The sequence below is a fragment of the Sminthopsis crassicaudata genome, chromosome 5, assembly GCF_048593235.1.
Source record: "Sminthopsis crassicaudata isolate SCR6 chromosome 5, ASM4859323v1, whole genome shotgun sequence".
Classification (NCBI taxonomy): domain Eukaryota; kingdom Metazoa; phylum Chordata; class Mammalia; order Dasyuromorphia; family Dasyuridae; genus Sminthopsis; species Sminthopsis crassicaudata.
The window spans coordinates 122,477,798-122,498,388 of record NC_133621.1 but is presented as its reverse complement, the minus strand read 5'-3'; the positions used below and the strand labels follow the sequence as shown (position 1 = coordinate 122,498,388).

Sequence of the window (20,591 nt, the reverse complement as noted above, 5' to 3'; positions counted from 1 at the left end):
ATAAGAGAAATGTTGACCTTGGTCATATTAGTATCCATTTTTCAGAAAGTGTATTTCGACAAATGCTTTCTTATGCTATGTCCATGGACCCAATCAATTTGCTTTGAAAATGAGAAAGGGAAGTCAGGAAGAAAAAATAATGCTTTAATCCCAACAACATGCCTCATTTTCTGCAGACCTAGTTCATTAAACTGAACTACAATGTCTTTGGCTCCATGATCAACCATTAATGCAAAAAGGGTTTAGCTCCGCCTGTATATCACTGAAATCCTGGAAGATATTTGTTTCCAACTATATGAGGTTCCACGCATCTCATTCAGAAAGACATTAGAACTAAGGGGAGGTTACCACAGGAACCATGTTAGGAGCAACATGGCACATTAGAATTTACAAAGACTAAATAGCATCCTCCCCTAATGTCAATGGAGAAAGTTGGATATCAACACTAAATATGCGAGGTTAATTTTCCATTTTTTCCACTTTTTTTTGAAGCATTGTTCCCATCTCACCCCTCTCTCCCAACTGGTTTGACTTCAGCTTTGAATTCACTGTCAATGAAAAGGAAAGACAAATTTGTGGAACGTAAAAAGTGTGACCCAGCCATTGGAGACTATACACAACTTACCAAATACTTACCCAGGTGATAGGTGAGGCTTCAGGACTAAGGGCAGGGTATGCATCTCTATTTATTAGGCCCAATTTTACAAATCCATTCAAAGCTTTGGCATATCCCTGAAACAAAACAGAGTGAGTTATGTATGATATGCTTCTCCTTTAAAGAGAAAAAAGCATTATTTGAAGAAATTGCCAAATTTGGCAAACATAAAAAATCAACACTCCTGAATGAACTGTGTCCAGCTTCCGAATTCTTTATAAATGCACAAATCTTCCCTTTCAAGAATGTTCTCTCTCCCAATCCCTTTCTCTCAGAATCTTTATTTCCATTCTTAATAAGAACAAGCTTCTCTTATGTGTAAGGCATTGTCATAGCTACTGTATATACAAAGAAAAAACAAAAGTACAATCCCTGTCCTCAAGAAGCTTGCTTTCTACTTGGGACAGGAGTTGGGACTGGGATAGAGAAGCAACATTTACACAGGTGGGTGCAACATAATTCAATGAGAGAAACAGAACTAACATAGAGCAAAGCCTGGAAAGGCTGTCCATAGTATAGCTGAGTAGTGAAAAGAAATGCCATGGAGGGGTACCCTATTCTTTGGAGCATTTCTCTGATCAATCCAAGAAAGAGCCACTACCACTGAAAGTTTCCTCTACTCTCTTTCCTTCCCCCTTTTGTTTCAACTGTTTTGAGATGGGATTCAACAACTTCATGCCTTCTGATGAAATGGAAAACTATTAGATCCTTCCATCTGCCTTGCTTCTCTGCTCTGATGTCCCCATGCACTGCTATATTAACTAGCTAAGCCCAATCTGGATCTTGCCAACTCACCAACAGGTGCCCCCTTAGGACTTCAAGCCCTTTCCATCTGTTCTGCTACTGAGCTTTTTTTTTTTTTTAATGTGTTGTCTTCTTGGGAGGGATTGTCTCAAATTTTTTTATTTGCATCTACTTGATACATAGTAAATGCTTAATAAACATTTTTTTCATTTATTTATAAGTTATTCTGAAGCTCAGAAAGTTAGAAATTTTAAGGCAAAGTGGGAGCAAATTCCAGGCATGTAGAATAGCCTATGCATATTTAGGAGATGTAATGCCAAGTTTGAGAAAACAAACTTATCAGTTTGGTAAATGTGTAATATGAATTCAAGGGACCACCTGTGTTTATCTTTTTAAAAAATGGGTGTTTCTTTCTGTGATTTGTGTACATCACCTCACTATTATAGGTTATATACTTTACATTTCTGTTTTTTTTTTTAATCCCATGCATGTCTTTTATGTCATTTCTCAAACAATGCTACTGGTTTCTTATACCTACTATCCATTCTTTTATCAAGCAGAACAGACTAGACAATTTCATTTCTGTGCAAATGGTCCATTTGTTCTCCCCACTCCCATCTACCCTTAGATACTCAGAGACAAAAATCAAGGATTCCTCCTTGAGACCTTTTATAAGAATCAGTATTTTAATCTATAATACAAGATGGCAACCCAGATAGAGAACTAGGCTTGGAAGTAGGAAGACAAGTTCAAATGAAGTCTCAAACACTAATTGTATTGCTCTGAGCAAGTCATTTAGCTTCTGCTTGCTTCATTTTTCCCAACTATAAAATAGGGATAATTAAAGCACAATATTACAGGTCTTATTATTTCAAATGAGATAACATTTGCAAACATCTGACACGTAGTAGCACTGCCTACTTGCTTGTTCCTGTCCTTTTTTCCCTTAAAATAAATTTGAAAATTCAACCTATGGGGGCAGCTAGGTGGGGCAGTGGATAGAGCACCAGCCCTGAATTCAGGAGGACCCGAGTTCAAATCCGGTCTCAGACACACAACACTTCCTAGCTGTCACTTAACCCCAGCCTCAGGAAAAGAAAAAAAAAAAAAAAAAAAAAGAAAATTCAACCTAGAGAAAGATTGTGAAGTATTTCTACCATGTGTCACCTCATCTGAGAAATGTCACCTGATTACTTCCCAATGTATATTCTTTCCTTCCTGAAATTATTTCTTTTTTGTTTTTGTTGGGAGTTCTTAACCAAAGGACTGTGAACTTTCACACACACACACACGCACACACACACACACACACACACATACACACAGTAATTGTATTTCAATACAATTGGTTTCCTCTGTAGAATTACAGAGGATTACAGTACTTCATTTTATGCATTTAAAAACATTTTTAAAAGGGGTCTATAGATTGATGGCTAATGTGGTCTATGAAAAAAAACAGGCTTAAGAACCCCAGACTACCTCTTCTCTCCCTTTCCTTTTGACTTGTAAAATATTAAATTCTTTGAAATCATGGTTAGGTTTGTTCATCATGGGTGTTTAATAGAATGTCTCTCAAATTGAATCGATTTGAAAATAGTCACTTTTGTTAACTCATGACTGGTATTTACAAAACTAGATCCTAATCCAGCTGCACAAAAAGAAAGACCATCATCTTGTACGACAGATAAAATGCTGATTCTTAAAAAAAGACTTCAAGGAGGAAATCTTTTATTTTTGTCTCTGGGCATCCAGAAGTGTGGGTGGGTGGAAGTGGAGAGCAGGAATGGACAATTTACACAAGAGTGAAATTGTCCAGTCTGTGCTACCTACTAAGAGATGGCTAGTAAGTATAAGAAACCTGCAGCATTAATAATATGTTTGAGAAATTACATAAAAGACATGCATGAGATAAAAAAATCAGAAATGTGAAGCATATATAATCCATTCAGAGAGGTGTTCACACAAATACAAAAGGAAACATCTATTTTTTTGGAGACGAACACTATAGGGTTGCTTTTTGTGGAGTTTCTTTACTACTGATAAATAGCCACTTTTCCCCAAGTTAAAAAAAAAAAAGTTTCTATTTTGATAGCCTTCAAAACGGTTTGGTTTTTTGTTCAGTCATATTTGATTCTTTGGGACCCCATTTGAGTTTTTGTAGGAAAGATACTAGAATAGTTTGCCATTTCCTTTTCCAGATGAGGAAATTGAGGCAAACAGGATCAAGCAATTTGTCCAGGGTCACACAGCTATTGTCTGGGACCAGATTTAAATTCATGAAGAGGAGTCTTCCTGACTTCAGGCTCAGCATTGCATTCACTGAACCACCAAGCTGCCCCTTTTAAAAGGGTTATTGAAACTAAACTTTAGGAATCTCCTATTAAAAAGAAAAAAGGCAACTAGTTGGCTAGTGGATAGAATTGGGAAAATTTATTTTAAGGAACTACCACATAAGGAAATTCCTTCTACCAAAATAGATTGGCGTCCTCCCTATGATTTACTTTTCTCAGAGTGACTTAGAATTTATGACTTGGCCAAAGTCACAGCCAGTATATGCATGAGGCAGGACTAGAAGCCAGGCCTTCCTGCCTTTCAAACTGGCTCTCGATCCACTATGTCATATGTAGATAACATATGTTAATGCATCATCAATGGCAAAATGTATAAAGTCTGTAACAAGTAGACATTTTTGAACACTAAAAAAAATACTTACTTTATATCTTAGAGTCCCACGCAATAAAGTATGAGCAGACTGAATATCATATATCTCAGCATACTTGGTACTATCTCTATTAGGATAGCCTTCCAAATTTAATCCTGGGAAATAATCCATGGAGGTAACATAATCAAGAAAAGATGATCCACCAGTTTCGATTACCTGATGAAAATTAAAAATGGATAAGTCAGTACCAAAAATACCATTAACAAATCCATTAAAATTTCATAAGCTATTTTAAAGTCACATTCTTTACTAACAAAAACACATTATTTGTTATAAGTTTTAAGTTTTACAAAGTGCTTTCCTCACAATGATCCTGAGACTTAGATATTACAATAATGGTCTCTATTTTACAAATAAAGAAAACTGAAGATTTAGAGGTGTTAAAAGATTTCCCAAATGTCATCCAATTAGCAAGTATCTGAATTATTAGTCAAACGCAGGATTCTCTTGGCTACACTTAAAGGCTTTTTCCATTATAACATACTATTTATTTCTCTTACCAGAGTTCTGCTATCACTTTTCCTTTCTCCTAGTCACATTAATGGTGGTCATTCTAAATCCCACTGACAGTTGGGTTTTACAACTAAATGATGATAGGACCATAAATTGGGGGATCAAGGGACATTAAGTGGTCATAGAGTCCAATCTCCTCACTTTCCAGATAAGGAAAATAAAGTTCAGATAACTTGCCCCTAACTATTGAGATAATAAATGGTAGAATTCTATTTCTAAATCTAATGTTCTTTCCACTGAAATTTATTATAACTTGATTTTTAAAATTTTTTTATAGTTTTTATTTACCAGATATATGCATGGGTAATTTTACAGCATTGACAATTGCCAAGCTCTTTGTTCCAATTTTTCCCCTTCTTCCCCCCCCAGATGGCAGGTTGACCAATACATGTTAAATATGTTAAAGTATAAATTAAATACAATATATGTGTACATGTCCAAACAGTTGTTTTGCTGTACAAAAAGAATCGGACTTTGAAATAGTATACATTTAGCCTGTGAAGGAAATCCAAAATGCAGGTGGACAAAAATAGAGGGATTGGGAATTCTATGTAGTGATTCATAATCATCTCCCAGAGTTCTTTTGCTGGGTGTAGCTAGTTCAGTTCATTACTTCTCTATTGGAATTGATTTGTTTCATTTCATTGTTGAAGTGGGCCACATCCATCAGAATTGATCATCATATAGTATTGTTGTTGAAATATACAACGATCTCCTGGTCCTGCTCATTTCACTCAGCATCAGTTCATGTAAGTCTCTCCAGGCCTTTCTGAAATCATCCTGCTGATCATTTCTTACAGAACAATAATTTTCCATAACATTCACATACCACAATTTATTCAGCCATTCTGCAATTGATGGTCATCCACTCAGTTTCCAGTTTCTGGCTATCACAAAGAGAGCTGCCAGAAACATTCTTGTACATACAAGTCCCTTTCTCTTCTTTAAGATCTCTTTGGGATATAAGCCCAGTAGTAACACTGCTGGGTCAAAGGGTATGCACAGTTTGATAACTTTTTGAGGATAGTTCTAAATCGTTCTCCAGAATGGCCAGATTCTTTCACAACTCCACCAACAATGCATCAGTGTCCCTGTTTTCCCACAACCCCTCCAACATTCTGCATTCTTTCCCTTTCATTCTAGCCAATCTGACAGGTGTGTAATGGTATCTCAGCATTGTCTTAATTTGCATTTCTCTGATTAATAATGACTTGGAGCATCTTTTCATATGGCTAGAAATAGTTTCAACTTCTTCATCTGAGAATTGTCTGTATAATTTGATTTTTTAAAATAACTAAAACAATTGATTACATTTAACTTCAAAAGTAATTACAATTAATTTTCAATAACAAAACAAATTAATCTTTTATATAAACAAAATAATACAGATTTCAATGTGCATATAGGTCCAAATCCCACTGTACAGTTGGGATTTACAACATAGAACCAAAAATTGAGGGATCAAAAGGACATTAAGTGATAATAGAGTTCAATCTCCTCACCTTCCAGATGACGAAAATAAAGTCCAAATTGCCTGACTTAAACTATGGAGATAGTAAATGGCAGAAATGGAATTGGAACTTGTCTTCTATTTCCAGATTCAGAGAACTTTCCATTGAGATTAATTGCATCTAAAGCATCTGTAGTTAATTTCCAAAGCAATTGATTGTGAACAATTTTCAGCCCCAAAACTAATTAATTTTTCACATAAAACTAATTAAATTATAGGTAGACCTCAATGTACAGATGGGTCTAACAGTTTATCAGTTAGTCACTCCTACTGGGATCCTTTCCATCTTCTTTGTTTATCCAGCTTCATGATTTATATCCATATGATTATCTTTCTGAATAATCATAGTCAACTTTTATGATGATCTTCTAGTTCTGCTTTACTCACTTCATATCATTCCATATGTCTTTTCATTAGATTACAAGCTTTCAGGGTAGGGATTGTTATTTTTCATCTTTATGCCCCTAGCATTTACCATAATGCCTTATAAACATTATGTGTTTAATTAATTTGTTGATTTTTTCATATATCTCACAGCTGTCCTTTTTAATTGCATTCTAGTATTTCATGATACTGACACCATCACCAATCAATCAGTCATTCCCCAATTGTCAAGCATTTAAATTATTCCCTACATTTTCAAAGTGTCAGAATCAATCAATAGCCCTGCCAAATGTGTAATGAAGAACTACCACACACAAAGCAAATTCAAAGGCATACGTATTTCCTCTACCCTCAAGAAAATTGTAAAATCCTGGAAAATGGAAACAAAGCCATACACTTTTATATCCTCCACTCTCTCACTCCAGAGCAGCACACACCCCAGGCACTTGATGCTCCAGAGTCACTATCCTTTGGATGCAACTTCCTATCTCTGCAGACTATGCCTTTTCACTAGTTTTCTCCAATGTTTGGAATTCTCTCTCCTTAGCTCTGCCTTATCTGTGCCTTCCTTTAAATCTTAACTCAAATCCTATCTTCTGTAAATGACCATTCCTGTTCAATTTTAGCTAGTGCCTTAACTCTTGAGATTATCTCCCATTTACCATTAAAATATGTTACATATATATATATATATATATATATATATATATATATATATATATATATATATATATATGTATATATAGTTGTTTGAATGTTTTCTCCATTAGACTAGTGATTACTATACTTTCAGTGCTTAGTGCAGTATCTGGTACATATTAAGTGTTTAACAAATGCTTTTTGACTTTACCCAACTTGACTAAATTACTTAATTTAATTTACATGAATACAAACCCAAGCATACAGACAAAATTCAGAAGACATTATAAGCAAATATTTGTTGGCTACTAGGTAATTAAACGCTGTTTTGTTGAACTAGGGTTCAATGGAATCATCAATTAAAATAGTGGAACAGGGAATATGTATAGAGTCCCATCCATGGATACTTTAAGTATTCAAATGCAAATGCTCTTCTAGGTTTAAGAAGTAAAAGGGTAGGGAAGTAGGATAAAAAATAAAGTTGTGGAACATTATTTAGTTCTTAATTCCTTAAAATAGTGGGTAGAAAGCTAGTCTTGATTTAGATTCAAATTTCAGCATCTGGATACTGCAAGCCATTTAATTTCAATATGCTTAGGCAAGTGTGTGTGTGTGTGTGTGTGTGTGTGTGTGTGTGTGTGTGTGTGTGTGTGTGTGTTTGAATGATTCTTTGTGATCTTATCTGGGCATGATTTGGCAAAAATACTGGAGTGGTTTGCCATTTTTCTCCAGTTCATTTTATGGATGAGGAACTGAGGCAAATACAATTAAGTGATTTGAGACCAAATTTGAACTCAAAAAAACTATCCACTGTGTGACCTAGCTGACCTTAGATTTATTTACTAACTTAGTTATGGAGGGATTGCTATCTGCCATTGCAATTGCTGCAAAAGCCAGTTTCACTAGCTGAAGAAAAAAAAAAAAGAAAAGAAAAAAAAATTATCTTCATTACCTAGAGCCAACAAGTATTTGGTTATGATGCTCTCTGAATTTTGACTATATGCTTGTAGTTTGAGTTTATAGTCATATAAATTAAATTAAACAATTTAGTGAAGTTGGGTCAAATCAAAAAGCATTTGTTAAACACTTAATATGTACCAGGTACTGTTAAATATCATAAGTATAGTCATCCTTACTCTAATAGGGAAGATAACATTTAAACAACTATATATATATATGCAATATATATTAAGACTAAATGGATTGTTCACAGGACATTGCTCCCAAATTGAGAAACTAATCCTTTTGAATATTCTTTAGCATACGTGACTAAGGATCCTCCCTAATTGCCTTTATATACTAAATAATAAAACTTCCATTGAAAAGCTTGGGGGGGGGCAGAAAATCAACTGGTAGGCTAATACAATCAATCAATTGATATCTTGACTTCTTTAACAGTATTGATTCACCTCTCCATTAAGCAGATATTTAGCAGGTTGTAGGATGTTCATTAAGACTCCAACTGGGCTCCAGCTGAATTTGTATCTCAAAGGATTGTCAGAATGCTCTGGGGCTGGCAAACCACCACAAAAGGAGACATAAGATTCAATCTGTAAGTGAATTTACATAAATCACATTATCAGCAAGTTAAGGAAAATAATTTCATTGTAGAAACAATTCCAATTAAACCGAAACAAAATAAGCTATTGAGTTTGTTTCTTATGATTCATTGTGCATTTAGAAATATCTACCTTAGGTCAATTCACACTCAGTTTGATTTGTCACTATCATAGGTAAAAAAAAAAAGGGTATTCTATAAGAGCAGATAGGTCTTGAGTACAAAGAATAATGATTGGGAGTAAAATTCTACAATATATCTCATCTTTACAAATACATCATGATCTTGAGAACTGATTGATCAAATTTAAATACAGTGTTTGCCTAAAACTCTGATCAAAAATAATATAATTAGTACATGAAAGCCAGAAGGCACTTGATAGACCAAAAAGTTTTTTCTCATATATATCAAACATTAGCTCACTTCCTTCTAAACTATTCCACTGCACCAAAAAATTGTTGGAAAATATATCTCTCTAAAAATGGTTCATTGCCTGGGATTTGGTCATCTTGGATTCCAAGAAGAATAGACTCCAAGATGAAAGGGACTTTGGAAGGTATTCTACCTATTTTATTGATGAAGAAATGAATTAGAAAGGTCATACAGGTAATAAGTAGCAGTGCCAGTATTTAATATACTTCATCATACCATTTTCTTTTAATATAATTTTTTGTTCCTGTAATATTCAATTGACTATGTCTAATCAGCTACTGGAAGGTCAGATGGAAATTTTGCCCTGATATAACTTCAAGGGACAGTTAGATGGCTCAGTTGATAGAGCCCTAGACCTGGAGGCAGAAATATAAATGGCTTATTATATGAAGGGCTAGATTCAAATATTCTGAGTTTAAGTTTTGATGAAACTCAGTAACAATTTGACCCTGGGCCAATAATTTTCTAATTTTCATTCCCTCCCGTCATCTGGAAAATGGTTTTAATACACTACTAATATTGTAGAGTTACTGAAAAGAAAGTGTTTGCAAAACTTAAAGTGATATATAAAGGTGATGTTATTTTTAGAGTTTATCAGTAGACTACAAATGCTAATCTAAATTATTCATCATTATCATGTTACCTCCTAAACAAGGTAATGAGAAGTCATGTATACCACCTTCAGAAGCTAAATATCCTATCTGGAGACTATTAAGAAAGAAGTGTTCTTATGGATCATCTAGTCCACTCTCCTAATTTTATAGATAAAATGAGGCCCAGAAAAATCAAAGAATGACTTGACTAAAACAAGACAAACAGAACAAGGATGAATATCTAGGTCTTATAAATCTAAATTCAGTGATCTTTCTACTATATTCTGAAGATTCCTAAGAAGATATCCTATTCACTTCTTGTTCTTCACTCCACTGCCACATGTTTTCTCTTTCTGTTTCTATGTATCTTAACTTTAAATGTTTTAAAGCTAAATGAAATAAATTATGGAGTCTCTTGCTCTATATATCAAAATATTCATCATATTCGATTGTGCTCTACAAAAATACAAATATTTAGTCATATACTAATCCCAAGCTAAATATAGCACCAGTTTAGTTCCAGTTAAACATCCTAACCCCAGACCCACTTTACCTGAAAATCTAGCCTCATAAAATCTATCCCACATGATAATGTCATAGAAAAGCATATCATCATCTTAGGGTATTTTTTTGCATGAAAGAAACAAAGTCAGTTAAGATTTTCCTAAATAAATCTTAGACGTATAAAGTACTTACCGTGGCTCCTACTTCTTTAGCTTTATCAATTGTTTCCAGGGCCAACATATGATCAAGGCCAGGATCCAATCCCAGCTCTCCAAGTAATGTGATGCCGGCATCATCCACACTAAAAGAATTGGAAAAACAGGAAATGAAAAAATGTTGGTAATATAAAAATGTTTCAATGGGGCCATAGGCTATCTACTTTAGTGAATACTTAGGAAACTTACCTTTTCTCCAGTTCTTTCATGGCTGGTGTAATGTAGCTAGCAGTGATCATATTCACTTTGCTGGCAATACATGCTTTGGCCACAACAGGATGTAATACATAGGGTAGCAAGCTTCAAAAGGAAAGAGGAAGGGAAAATGCCTGATTATGATATTGCAATAGCTTTCTTGATTAGAAATTAGCACCTTGTTTATGGAACTTACAGATTCAGGAAATGCTTTGAATAAAAAAAGATTTGTTCTAAATATTCACGTTTTAAGTGCATTAGAGAATGGATTTTTTTTAAATCCTTCTAAATTAAGAAATTTTACCAGAAACTTTGTTTTTAACAAATACAGACCCAATGGTACTTGCTTCAAAGATATTCTTTTAATGTTGTTGCCATATCCCAAAGTAAAGATTTTATTTGCTTCTAGGCAAGTACCTCCTTTAGTACTTAATAATTAAAACATGTATTAAATGCTACTCTGTGCAAAGTACCAAACTAACTTCTGGGAATGCAGAGACAAATACAAAATTGTCCTTGGAGAAGATGTGGGGATATATACATATATATATATATATATGCACAAGGATCAGTAAATATAAGCTAACTGTCCTTGAAGAAGGTGGGGGATTATGCACAAAGATCAACAAATACCAAGTAATCTAACTCTTTGGCAAGTAAGTGATATGGTGGATAGAATGCTCAAAAAGACCTGAATTCAAATCCTGTCTTAGACACTTATGCAAGTGGCAAGTCATTCAACCTCTCTCAGCCTCAGTTTACTTATCTGTAAAATAAAGATGGCAGCCCCTATCTCACAGAGTTGCTTTCAGCTTCGAATGAGGCTATATTTGTAAAATACTTTGCAAGACTTGAAGTACTGAAAATGTAAACACTAGCTATTACTGATTTCTAAGAGAATGAGTACTGTTAATTGATGGGGATCAGGAGAGGTTTCATGTAGAAGGTGAATTCTGAAGGTTCATTTTGAAGGAAGGTATTAATTTCTAAGAAACAGGGGCAAAAAAGAGTCTTGGACCTGCTGTGAAGAGCACTGAAAGGAGTGATAGTGATATATATTAGGAAGAGGCATTAGTCTGGCTTGACAAGAATGGAGAGTGAATGGAAAAGAGTTATATAAGTGGCACTCACATATTGCAGAATTTTAGCTGCCAGAATGAGGATTATTGTATTTTAAACTAGATTTCATATATATATATATATATATATATATATATATATATATATATATATATATATATATATATATATATATATATATATATATATATATATATATATATATATATATATATATATATATATATCCTAGAATACTGAATCATGCCTTGAATATACAAGAGGACTCAACAGAAAGCTACTGAAAATTGGATAACAGTGTGGCAGTTATGTAGAGAAAAGATGCTCAACGTCCCAAATAGTCTCAGCTTATTGAAAAACAGGGGCAGTGAGGTGGTGTAGTAAACAAAATATCAGGCTTGGAGTCAGGTTCACTCATCTTCCTGAGTTCAAATCCAGTCATAAACACTTATTGGGCAAGTCATTTCTCCCTGTTTGTCTCAGTTTCCTCCTCTGTAAAATGAGTTGGAGAAGGAAACCACAAACCATTCCAGTATCTCTGCCAAGAAAACCGTAAATAAGGACACAAAAAGTAGGATATGTCTAGAAATGACTGAACAACAATACTGTTGGCAGATAGCTATTCACATTACTTCATTCTACTCAAATTTTTATTTTTAAGCCAAGATCTGAGCACAATTAACTTTCTACAATTCTTATCATCTAGGAGGAATATAATAAAAGCAGCATGAGAATCCAAGGTAGGGACTCAAATATCCAGGTTCTAATCCTGGTTATATGAATCTGGACAAAGCATTTGAGCTTCCTGGGAACTTAGTTATCTAGGTTGTAGAGTAAGTGAGGGTGGATTTGATTATCTCTGATATGCTCTCTCCTTACTTCTGCCTCTTAGAATCTCTGGCTTCCTTAAAGATTCAGCTCAAACACCACTTTCTGCAGAAACCCTTCTCCATCCCTTGAACTGCTAGGGCTTTCTCCTCTAAAGTGATGTTTTTTTCAATTTTTTTATATATGTCTTATATACCCCTACTTATGTACCTGCTGTCTCTCCCATTAGAATGCAAACTTTTTGAGGACAATGTCTTTCTTTTGCTTTTCCATCATAACCCCCAAATTAAACACAATGCCTGACATATAATGAGCACTTAATAAATGCTTCTTGTTTGGTTAATGTCCCTTTCAGATTTTCACTCTGTAATTTTGAGCTTAAACAGAATATTAAGCAATCAATATAAATATACAAATAATTATTTACAATTTATAGTGTTATAAAAACCCTTACAATTCCCTGAAGGTTTGAGATTCTCAAATTCAGCTCTTACTGTATTTCCATCCAACCTCTCTGAGCAAAAAGAAAAACAAACTATTAAGACATATGGAGGGGCAGCTAGGTGGTGCAGTGGATAGAGCACTAGTACTGAAGTCAGGAGAACCTGAGTTCAAATCTGGTCTCAGACACATAACACTTCCTACCTGTGTTACCCTGAATAAGGGACTTAACCACACATGCCTCAGCAAAAATAAACAAACAAACAAACAAATAAATAAATAAAATAAAATAAATCTATGGAGCTTGTTTCCTTATTTGTGGATACTACCTGATCACAAGGTCCTGTTTTTTCACCAAGCTGGCCAATCTCTCCTCATGCTTGCCAATATCCAAAATAATAGGGTTAATATTGTATTTCTTGGTCAAATGATCAAGTTGATTCTTCATATCTGAGCCTATTTGATAAACAACACATTTCAATTTATTTCTTTTGATTAGCTGTCTTCCCCTCATAAAGTTCATTGTGACTTCTCAAAAAAAATGTTTAAGTACTAGGAATACACACATAGTATATACAAATACGTATATACATATGTATACATATCTAGGGATTCATATATTTATATATATATGTGAGAAAAAATTATCAAAAGTAAAAGGAAATGTATTTACCCACTGTTATTTCAATGCTGTTATCTCTAGAAAGGTATTCTAGTAGTGGCTCAGACACATAACCAGTTCCAAGAAGCAAAACTTTCTTTCTGTTGCCCATTGAAAGCAACTGTGCACGCTCCCTGAAAATAAAATGAAAACTTATTAAATCATTAGAATTGTAGAGTGAATAAAACTATCAAGAGACAGAATTTCCAGGTAATTAATAACCAATTTATTAATTAGGTTAGCTTATAATTGATACTTTGAGGATCAGTAGTTTCTCTTAGTCAAAGACCTTAGGGAAGAAATACCTTAAATCAGATGTGTTTCTTCTAGCTCTCCTAACAAGTGAAACCTTTAATGGTGAACAATTAATGCAGAGGTGAGCTCAAGGTCTTCACTTTCTCTTTCTAAGAAAATGGTTTGATCTTGAGACTCAGTAGTCCCCAGCAATCTGGAGAGGGGAAACCATTTCCACCTAGACTTTTTTAGTTAGTTTTCTCTTTTATGAGCTAGATTGCTCTAAATCTAATGGAGGAGATCATGGATTAGGAGATGTGTCCAGAGGGAAAAATATAGCTGAGGCTAGCTTTTGTTTACAGAATGGACAAAAATAAGGGTCCCTGCCCAGGTAAGAGGGAAGATTAACTTACTCTTACACTCTTCTAAAACTTCCTGATCTTTTTAGAACTTGGATCTTAATACAAATAGGAGGAAATGTATGAATTTAAACATTAATAATTAATTAATATAATATAATAATATTAATTTCTCTCAAAAGTTCTCACCTAACCTTAGACAAACATTTGGTTTCTTGTCTATTGACAACCCAAGATAGGTAGGTGGTGCAACACATAGAGTATTGGAAGACCCAAATTTGCATCCTGCCCAGGCTATTTATAAATCATGCAGCCTGGGCAAGCCACTTACTCACTCTCAGCTTTATTTTGCTTATCTTTAAACAGGGGATAATAATATCACCTCACAAGGTTATAATGGGATCAATTGAGATAACATAAATGTTAGCTATTATTTTCATTCTTCAAAGAGGAATTATTTATACCCAATTTTGTTTTAAACCATTCAGCTATTTTAAGATGAGGTCTTATTATTGCTCCAAAGCCAGCAGCAGAACTTCCTTTCTCTGTTAACACCTAATTCAAGATCTGCATTTTGCTGCAACAATAAGGCTTCTTTGAAGTCTACTTTATCATTATAACTAAGCTATGAAAGCAAATGTCCCCCCCCCCTTTTCAGGCATTTATCCAGAATTCTTTGGTTTCTAAGAAGTCATAACAGAAAGCAGTTGAAGGCTAACACAATATCAAGGATAATAGCATTTTTAAGTCTTTCAAAGTTGTCTTTGCCTCTAAAAATCTACCTATACCTTTTATAAATTTGCCACTGCTGGGTTCACAGAGCCTTTGTGAATACTTTAAGTAACCTTTGCCTTATCCAGAAAAAATTCACAGATCAAGAAACAATAGATAATTAGTTGCTGACCAGCTATCCTGTCGTTTGTGTATTTCTAGATGTCTCAGAATACCATTAATGATAATAATATCATTATATCAATAATGATAATAATAATAGCTGGCACTTATATGACACTTCATATTAACACATTATATCCTTACAATAACCCTGGGAGATACATTCTTATTATTGTTATCCCCATTTACAGATAGAATAGAGAGAGACAAGTAATTTGCCCTGTGTCACATGGCTAGTAAATGTCCAAAGCACTTCTGGACTCCCAAGTCCAGAACTCTATCTAGGGAGTGATGTGATTTGAAAAATCTGCATAAAATTTTTGACCTTTTCATCAGAAAGGAATTCTGATTTTTTCTTTTTCTTTTATTTTATTTACAATATTATTTTATTTTATTTTATTTCTTTTTTTAATTATTTATAGGATCTTGTAAATTTTAGGTTGATATTTTATGATACATATATTATGTACATTTCTGAGTTTATAAATTTAAACTGTGTTGTCTTTTGGTTTTCACATGTTGTCTGTGACTTCCACAAAATCACTAAAAGATTCCCATTTAATTTCTCATGCCAACTCACAATACATAGAAATTGCAATGGGGAAAGTCATGATGTAGAAGGGATAATTGTAAAGCTTTTCCAGAAAAAGAACTATTAATAATAGGATCATAAGAACACAGATTGAGTTTAGTGGGGGAAGAAGCAACCACCCAATACTTAGAAATATATGTTGCTATACACAAAAATGACAATATCTGCAATTTTCAAGTCAAGACAACAGCATCATTAATTATTTCAACATTAATATGCAATTTCAAGCAAAGAGTTTTCTGCTACCTAACTTTTGTTGTATTCAGTAAATTGTCTTTCAAAATTCAACCCATAGATATATCAAAATTCAATCACTTAAAGATGATGAGAAGATTTGTTTCTAAATTAATATACATGTCCAGGACATGGCACTTCAAAAAAGCTGGTCATATTAAATATGTAATTAATTTAGAAGATATTCCATCCAGTGTTGATGAGTATAAGTCATAGAAGAAAATACTGTGCAATGGGAAATCTTTGTTTTTCTGATTTTGGAGAAGGATCAGCATGAAGCTACTTTTTCACAAATATTATACAACTACATGCCTTATGTAACACCTAAAAAGTAGTGTCAGGCCACCACAGTTGTGATAATATTCAGGGATAATAGCAACTTAGAATCATACAGTGATAATAACATCCAGTAATAATAACAACTTAAAATCACATCATTTTTTGCATATAGATCTGGGTATACATACACATACCCACATATATATATATATCTATATATCTATCTATCTATCTATCTATCTATCTATCTATATATATATCTATATATATATATCTATATCTATATATAGATATAGATATATATATAGATATATATATATATATCTCCATACACACACACACAAAATTTAATTTGATTTTCAAAGCCCTGTGAAATAAGTAAAGCAAATACTATTACTACTAACAATGATAATAATAGCTAAATTTACATAGTAATTACTATGGCCAAGAACTGTGTTAATCACTTTACAATTAAGTGTTATCATACTCATTTGTAAGTTAATCTGTGATCAATGAGATCAATGATTTTTAATGTTACTATGGTAATTATTTGGGGGCAACACTAACCACATTCACATAAGATGGTGAACTTAACTGATAAATCTGTATGTTTTGACTTCTTTACCAGCCTGCCCTCCTTATCTCTTTACTTCACCTTCAACCTCTCTATTTTCTGAGACATAATATTAAAAACAGATCAATTAATAACCCTTTAATGAACTGTAAGAGTTCAAGGAAAAGGAAGAGGCAACTGATGTGGAAACTTCATTGTGGTGTTATTTTAAGAAGTCGCCATAGTCACTTTAGCAACACCTTTTAGCAACCAACACATTGATCAGTCAGCAGCTATCAATATTGAGGTTAGACCATTGACCAGCAAAACAGATTAGGTAGCATTATGGGCAGCATTTTTTTTAACAATAAAGTATTTTAAATTAAAATATGTAAATTGTTTTTAGACATAATATCATTACATACAAAACTTTTATATGCATTGGGAAACCAAAAAAAAAAATTTTCATGTGATTTTATTGTGGTATTTATTATCTGGAGCCAAAGCCACAATATTTCCAAGACATAGACTATATTTACTTTTATAAACTAACCTAGTAAAGAGCTATTCATCCCTTAACTGCAGATAGGCAGTTAGAGAAGAAAACAGATTTTAATATTTCTATTTCCTGAGAGCACAAGTCTACTGATTAAACCATATGTGGTTAAGAGCTCTCAAGGTTGGCAAAAAAGATAACCACAAAAAGGAAAGTGAACTCAATTAATAAGCCAGATCACTTCACTAATTTTTTTAAAAATGCCTTTTTTGAGTTAATCTTCTTAATAGTTTTGATTCCTAACATCAGCATTGAGAAAATTTAAACTATTATGCAAGTTCCTTTCCAATAGAAGGTTTTAGGCAGAATTTGACCATAATCCTGTGTTAATTTAATAGTCCTGTGTAGCCATAATCTTGCTTTTAATAAGGAGTCCATTCTGAATGGTTCTGGAAGAGCCTCAGGTCAAGGCTGCTCTATCCTGCTTGGCTTCCTCCCCAGTCTCCTACTACAACTAGAATTCATCCAGGAAGAATAGACCATAGGAAGAACTATCACCACTGAAGGAAGTCGCCTTGTTTTCCTTCCCTCTTTACTCTGAATACTTCACTTGCCCCAGGGCTTGGATAAGATGGCAGTTAGCAACACTACTCCTACTGAGGTAGAGAGCCAAGAGACCTTTTCATGTGTCCTGCCATTGATTCCTAGAACTTCTAAGTCTTACCTTCTTCTCTACCTTTATATTCTGTAGGCCACAGGCAGTATCATCTTAACTACTCAGCTAGGTGGTGCAATGGCTAGAGTGCTGGGCTTAGAATTAGGAAGAGCTCTGTTCTAAATCTAGCCTTAGAAACTCCCTAATTGTGTGATCCTGAAAAAGTTGCTCATTTTGTGTCTACCTCAGTTTGCTCATATGTAAAGTGGGGAAAACAATGGAGCTAATCCCCCAGGGTTGTGAGAAACAAATAAGATCATAATTGTTGGACATTTACTACAAATTTGGTGCACAATATGTACTACAAAAATGTTAGCTATTATTATTGCACATACTTATTTGTATGTATGTATATATATAGAGAGAAAGAGAAATATATAAAACTTTAACAAGCATTTCTGGTCTGGACATCTGGCCCACCTTTAGTACTCCTGGGCATTTTTACCTACTGTATAACTAAATTTTCTATAATGTGTTGTTTCCTATTAATATAGCGTGAACTTCTTGATCAGAGACTATATTATTTTGTCCATGTCCTCAACATATAGCATGTTGTTTGGCACATAGTAAGTACTTAATAATACTTTTTCATTTATTCATTCACACTAGCACTATCTGCTCATTGCCATGGGTAAAAATTACTTATTAAGAATTTTCAATAATAGAAATAATAGAGGCAGCTAGGTGGTGCAGTGGATAGAGCACCAGTCCTGACTTCCGGAGGACCTGAGTTCAAATCTGGTCTCAGACACTTGATATTTCCTAGAATTTATGGACAAACAAGAATGAACATCTCCATGCAAGAGGGAGTTGATGTCTGCAGTAAGATACAGAATTTTATAATAGATTTTGTCTGGAGAGAATTTGCACATTAGGAGGAGATTTTCTCTTAGAAAGGGTAGAAAGATCCCCAATATCTGACCTTAGGACAGTAAATGCTTGAATTCCTAATGACAGTGTATCCCCACAGTAGTAGGAAGAACATAGGCAGAGAGAGGATATTATGGCTATAGGAAAAGAGGCTAGTAAATGGAATATGTGTATGCATGTGTGCACAAATTATTTATTACAAATTATTATTAACTCTTTGTTACTATTAAAAAAAGCAAAATAACTTGGTCTTACAAATTGGGACACAAAGGAAATGCTACTGTACAAAATATTTCTAGCTAATATCGCTACCCCTATGAACAATTATTTTTAAGATCAGAGTACAATGAAAAAAAACAAACATTAATTCAGAAATTGAATAGAAGTTTGAACCCCATTTTTCAGAAGCCTATTCCCATTAGAAATACAGAAAGAAGAAATGAACAATTTAGGGTGGTCAGGTCTATGAATATGAAAATAAAATATATAATAGCTTAAAAGGGAAGAAAAATTATGGTGAGGATAAAAAATGACATTTTTGTGGAGAAAAAAAGGGACAGCAAAAGAAAGATACTAAAAATAAAAGGGTAGACAAAAGGAAGAAAGGGAACATTCTGAAATAGTAGATTGACTGGATAAGGAAAGGAAATAGATAAAAGAAGGGGAGAAATAGATAATGAAAAAAAGAAATAAAAATTAAATATTCAAAGAACCTGAAATAGAGTAGGCAAATAGGAGTGAGGGAGAGTTTATGAGAATACAGAAACAAATATGTATATGAAACCATTTGGAGGTACATAGTAGTGATTTTAAAAATAAATTGAATAAAAATCAATATAAAAGAGATGCAAGGGAGTCAAAACAATAGAGTGAGCATTTAGCAACTTTGCTGTAGCATTCTCCAAACATCTTCCACAATGACCTAGAAAACACATCAAACCAAATTCTAAGTACAAAAGCTGAGGGAAAAAAATGGAATTTTTTCCATCCCAGGGAAGAAGATAGACGCCTATGAACTCTAGGATGAAGGATAGTCAGGAATACAATAGAATAGCAAACAAAAGACCCCAGCAGCTGGCAGAATTTCCAATCATGGAACTCTCCAAGGATTATAAGGGGATTGAACACCTGCACAGAAAGAAACGCAAGAGTCCACTAGAATGGGTGTCATCTGGCAGCTCTGTTGCCCATTACCCAGATCTAAGTTACAGTTATGAGGTTACAGAGAAGCATTCCAAATTACAAGGAGACAGAGGGCTTTCATGTTTAAGGTAGCTGCAGACTGGGAGGGCAGTAAACAGACCATTCCCCATAGCACATCAGAAGCACTAAAGGTTTATAAGCCCACCAGCCTGAGCTGTGAAAACAGCAGAACATAAAAGTCAGAAGCTCAGACTAGTCATCTTCACTTTCCAGAAGTGAGCAGAATTCAACTTTAACATAAAATTCAAAGTCATGGGGTAGAAAAATGAGCAAACAATAAAAACAGAATCTGACCATGAAAAGCTACATAGTGACCAGGAAGCTCTAGACAACAAGCCAGTAGAAGACAATCACTTAACATCTGCAAGCAAAACCTCAAAGAAAAATGCAGATTTGATATAAATTGAGCAAGAATTCCTAAAGAAAGCAATAAGAAAGTATTAAAAAATCTAAAAATCAAATAAAAGTGATAGAGTAAATAAATTGAT

At 33.9% G+C, this 20,591-nt stretch overlaps 1 protein-coding gene across 2 annotated transcripts in view; it reads right to left on the bottom strand.

The window, feature by feature from the left end:
* AASS (aminoadipate-semialdehyde synthase) overlaps window positions 1-20,591 on the bottom strand; it is a 75,696-nt gene that overhangs the window by 12,188 nt on the left and 42,917 nt on the right. For both annotated transcript variants that reach the window (XM_074268129.1, XM_074268130.1), the window contains 7 exons: window positions 13,687-13,808; window positions 13,343-13,469; window positions 10,659-10,769; window positions 10,447-10,555; window positions 8,577-8,717; window positions 4,113-4,277; window positions 637-732 (listed from right to left, as the gene is read on the bottom strand). In XM_074268129.1, coding sequence (XP_074124230.1) covers window positions 637-732; window positions 4,113-4,277; window positions 8,577-8,717; window positions 10,447-10,555; window positions 10,659-10,769; window positions 13,343-13,469; window positions 13,687-13,808 — 871 coding nt within the window. The remainder of the gene's footprint in view (window positions 1-636; window positions 733-4,112; window positions 4,278-8,576; window positions 8,718-10,446; window positions 10,556-10,658; window positions 10,770-13,342; window positions 13,470-13,686; window positions 13,809-20,591) is intronic.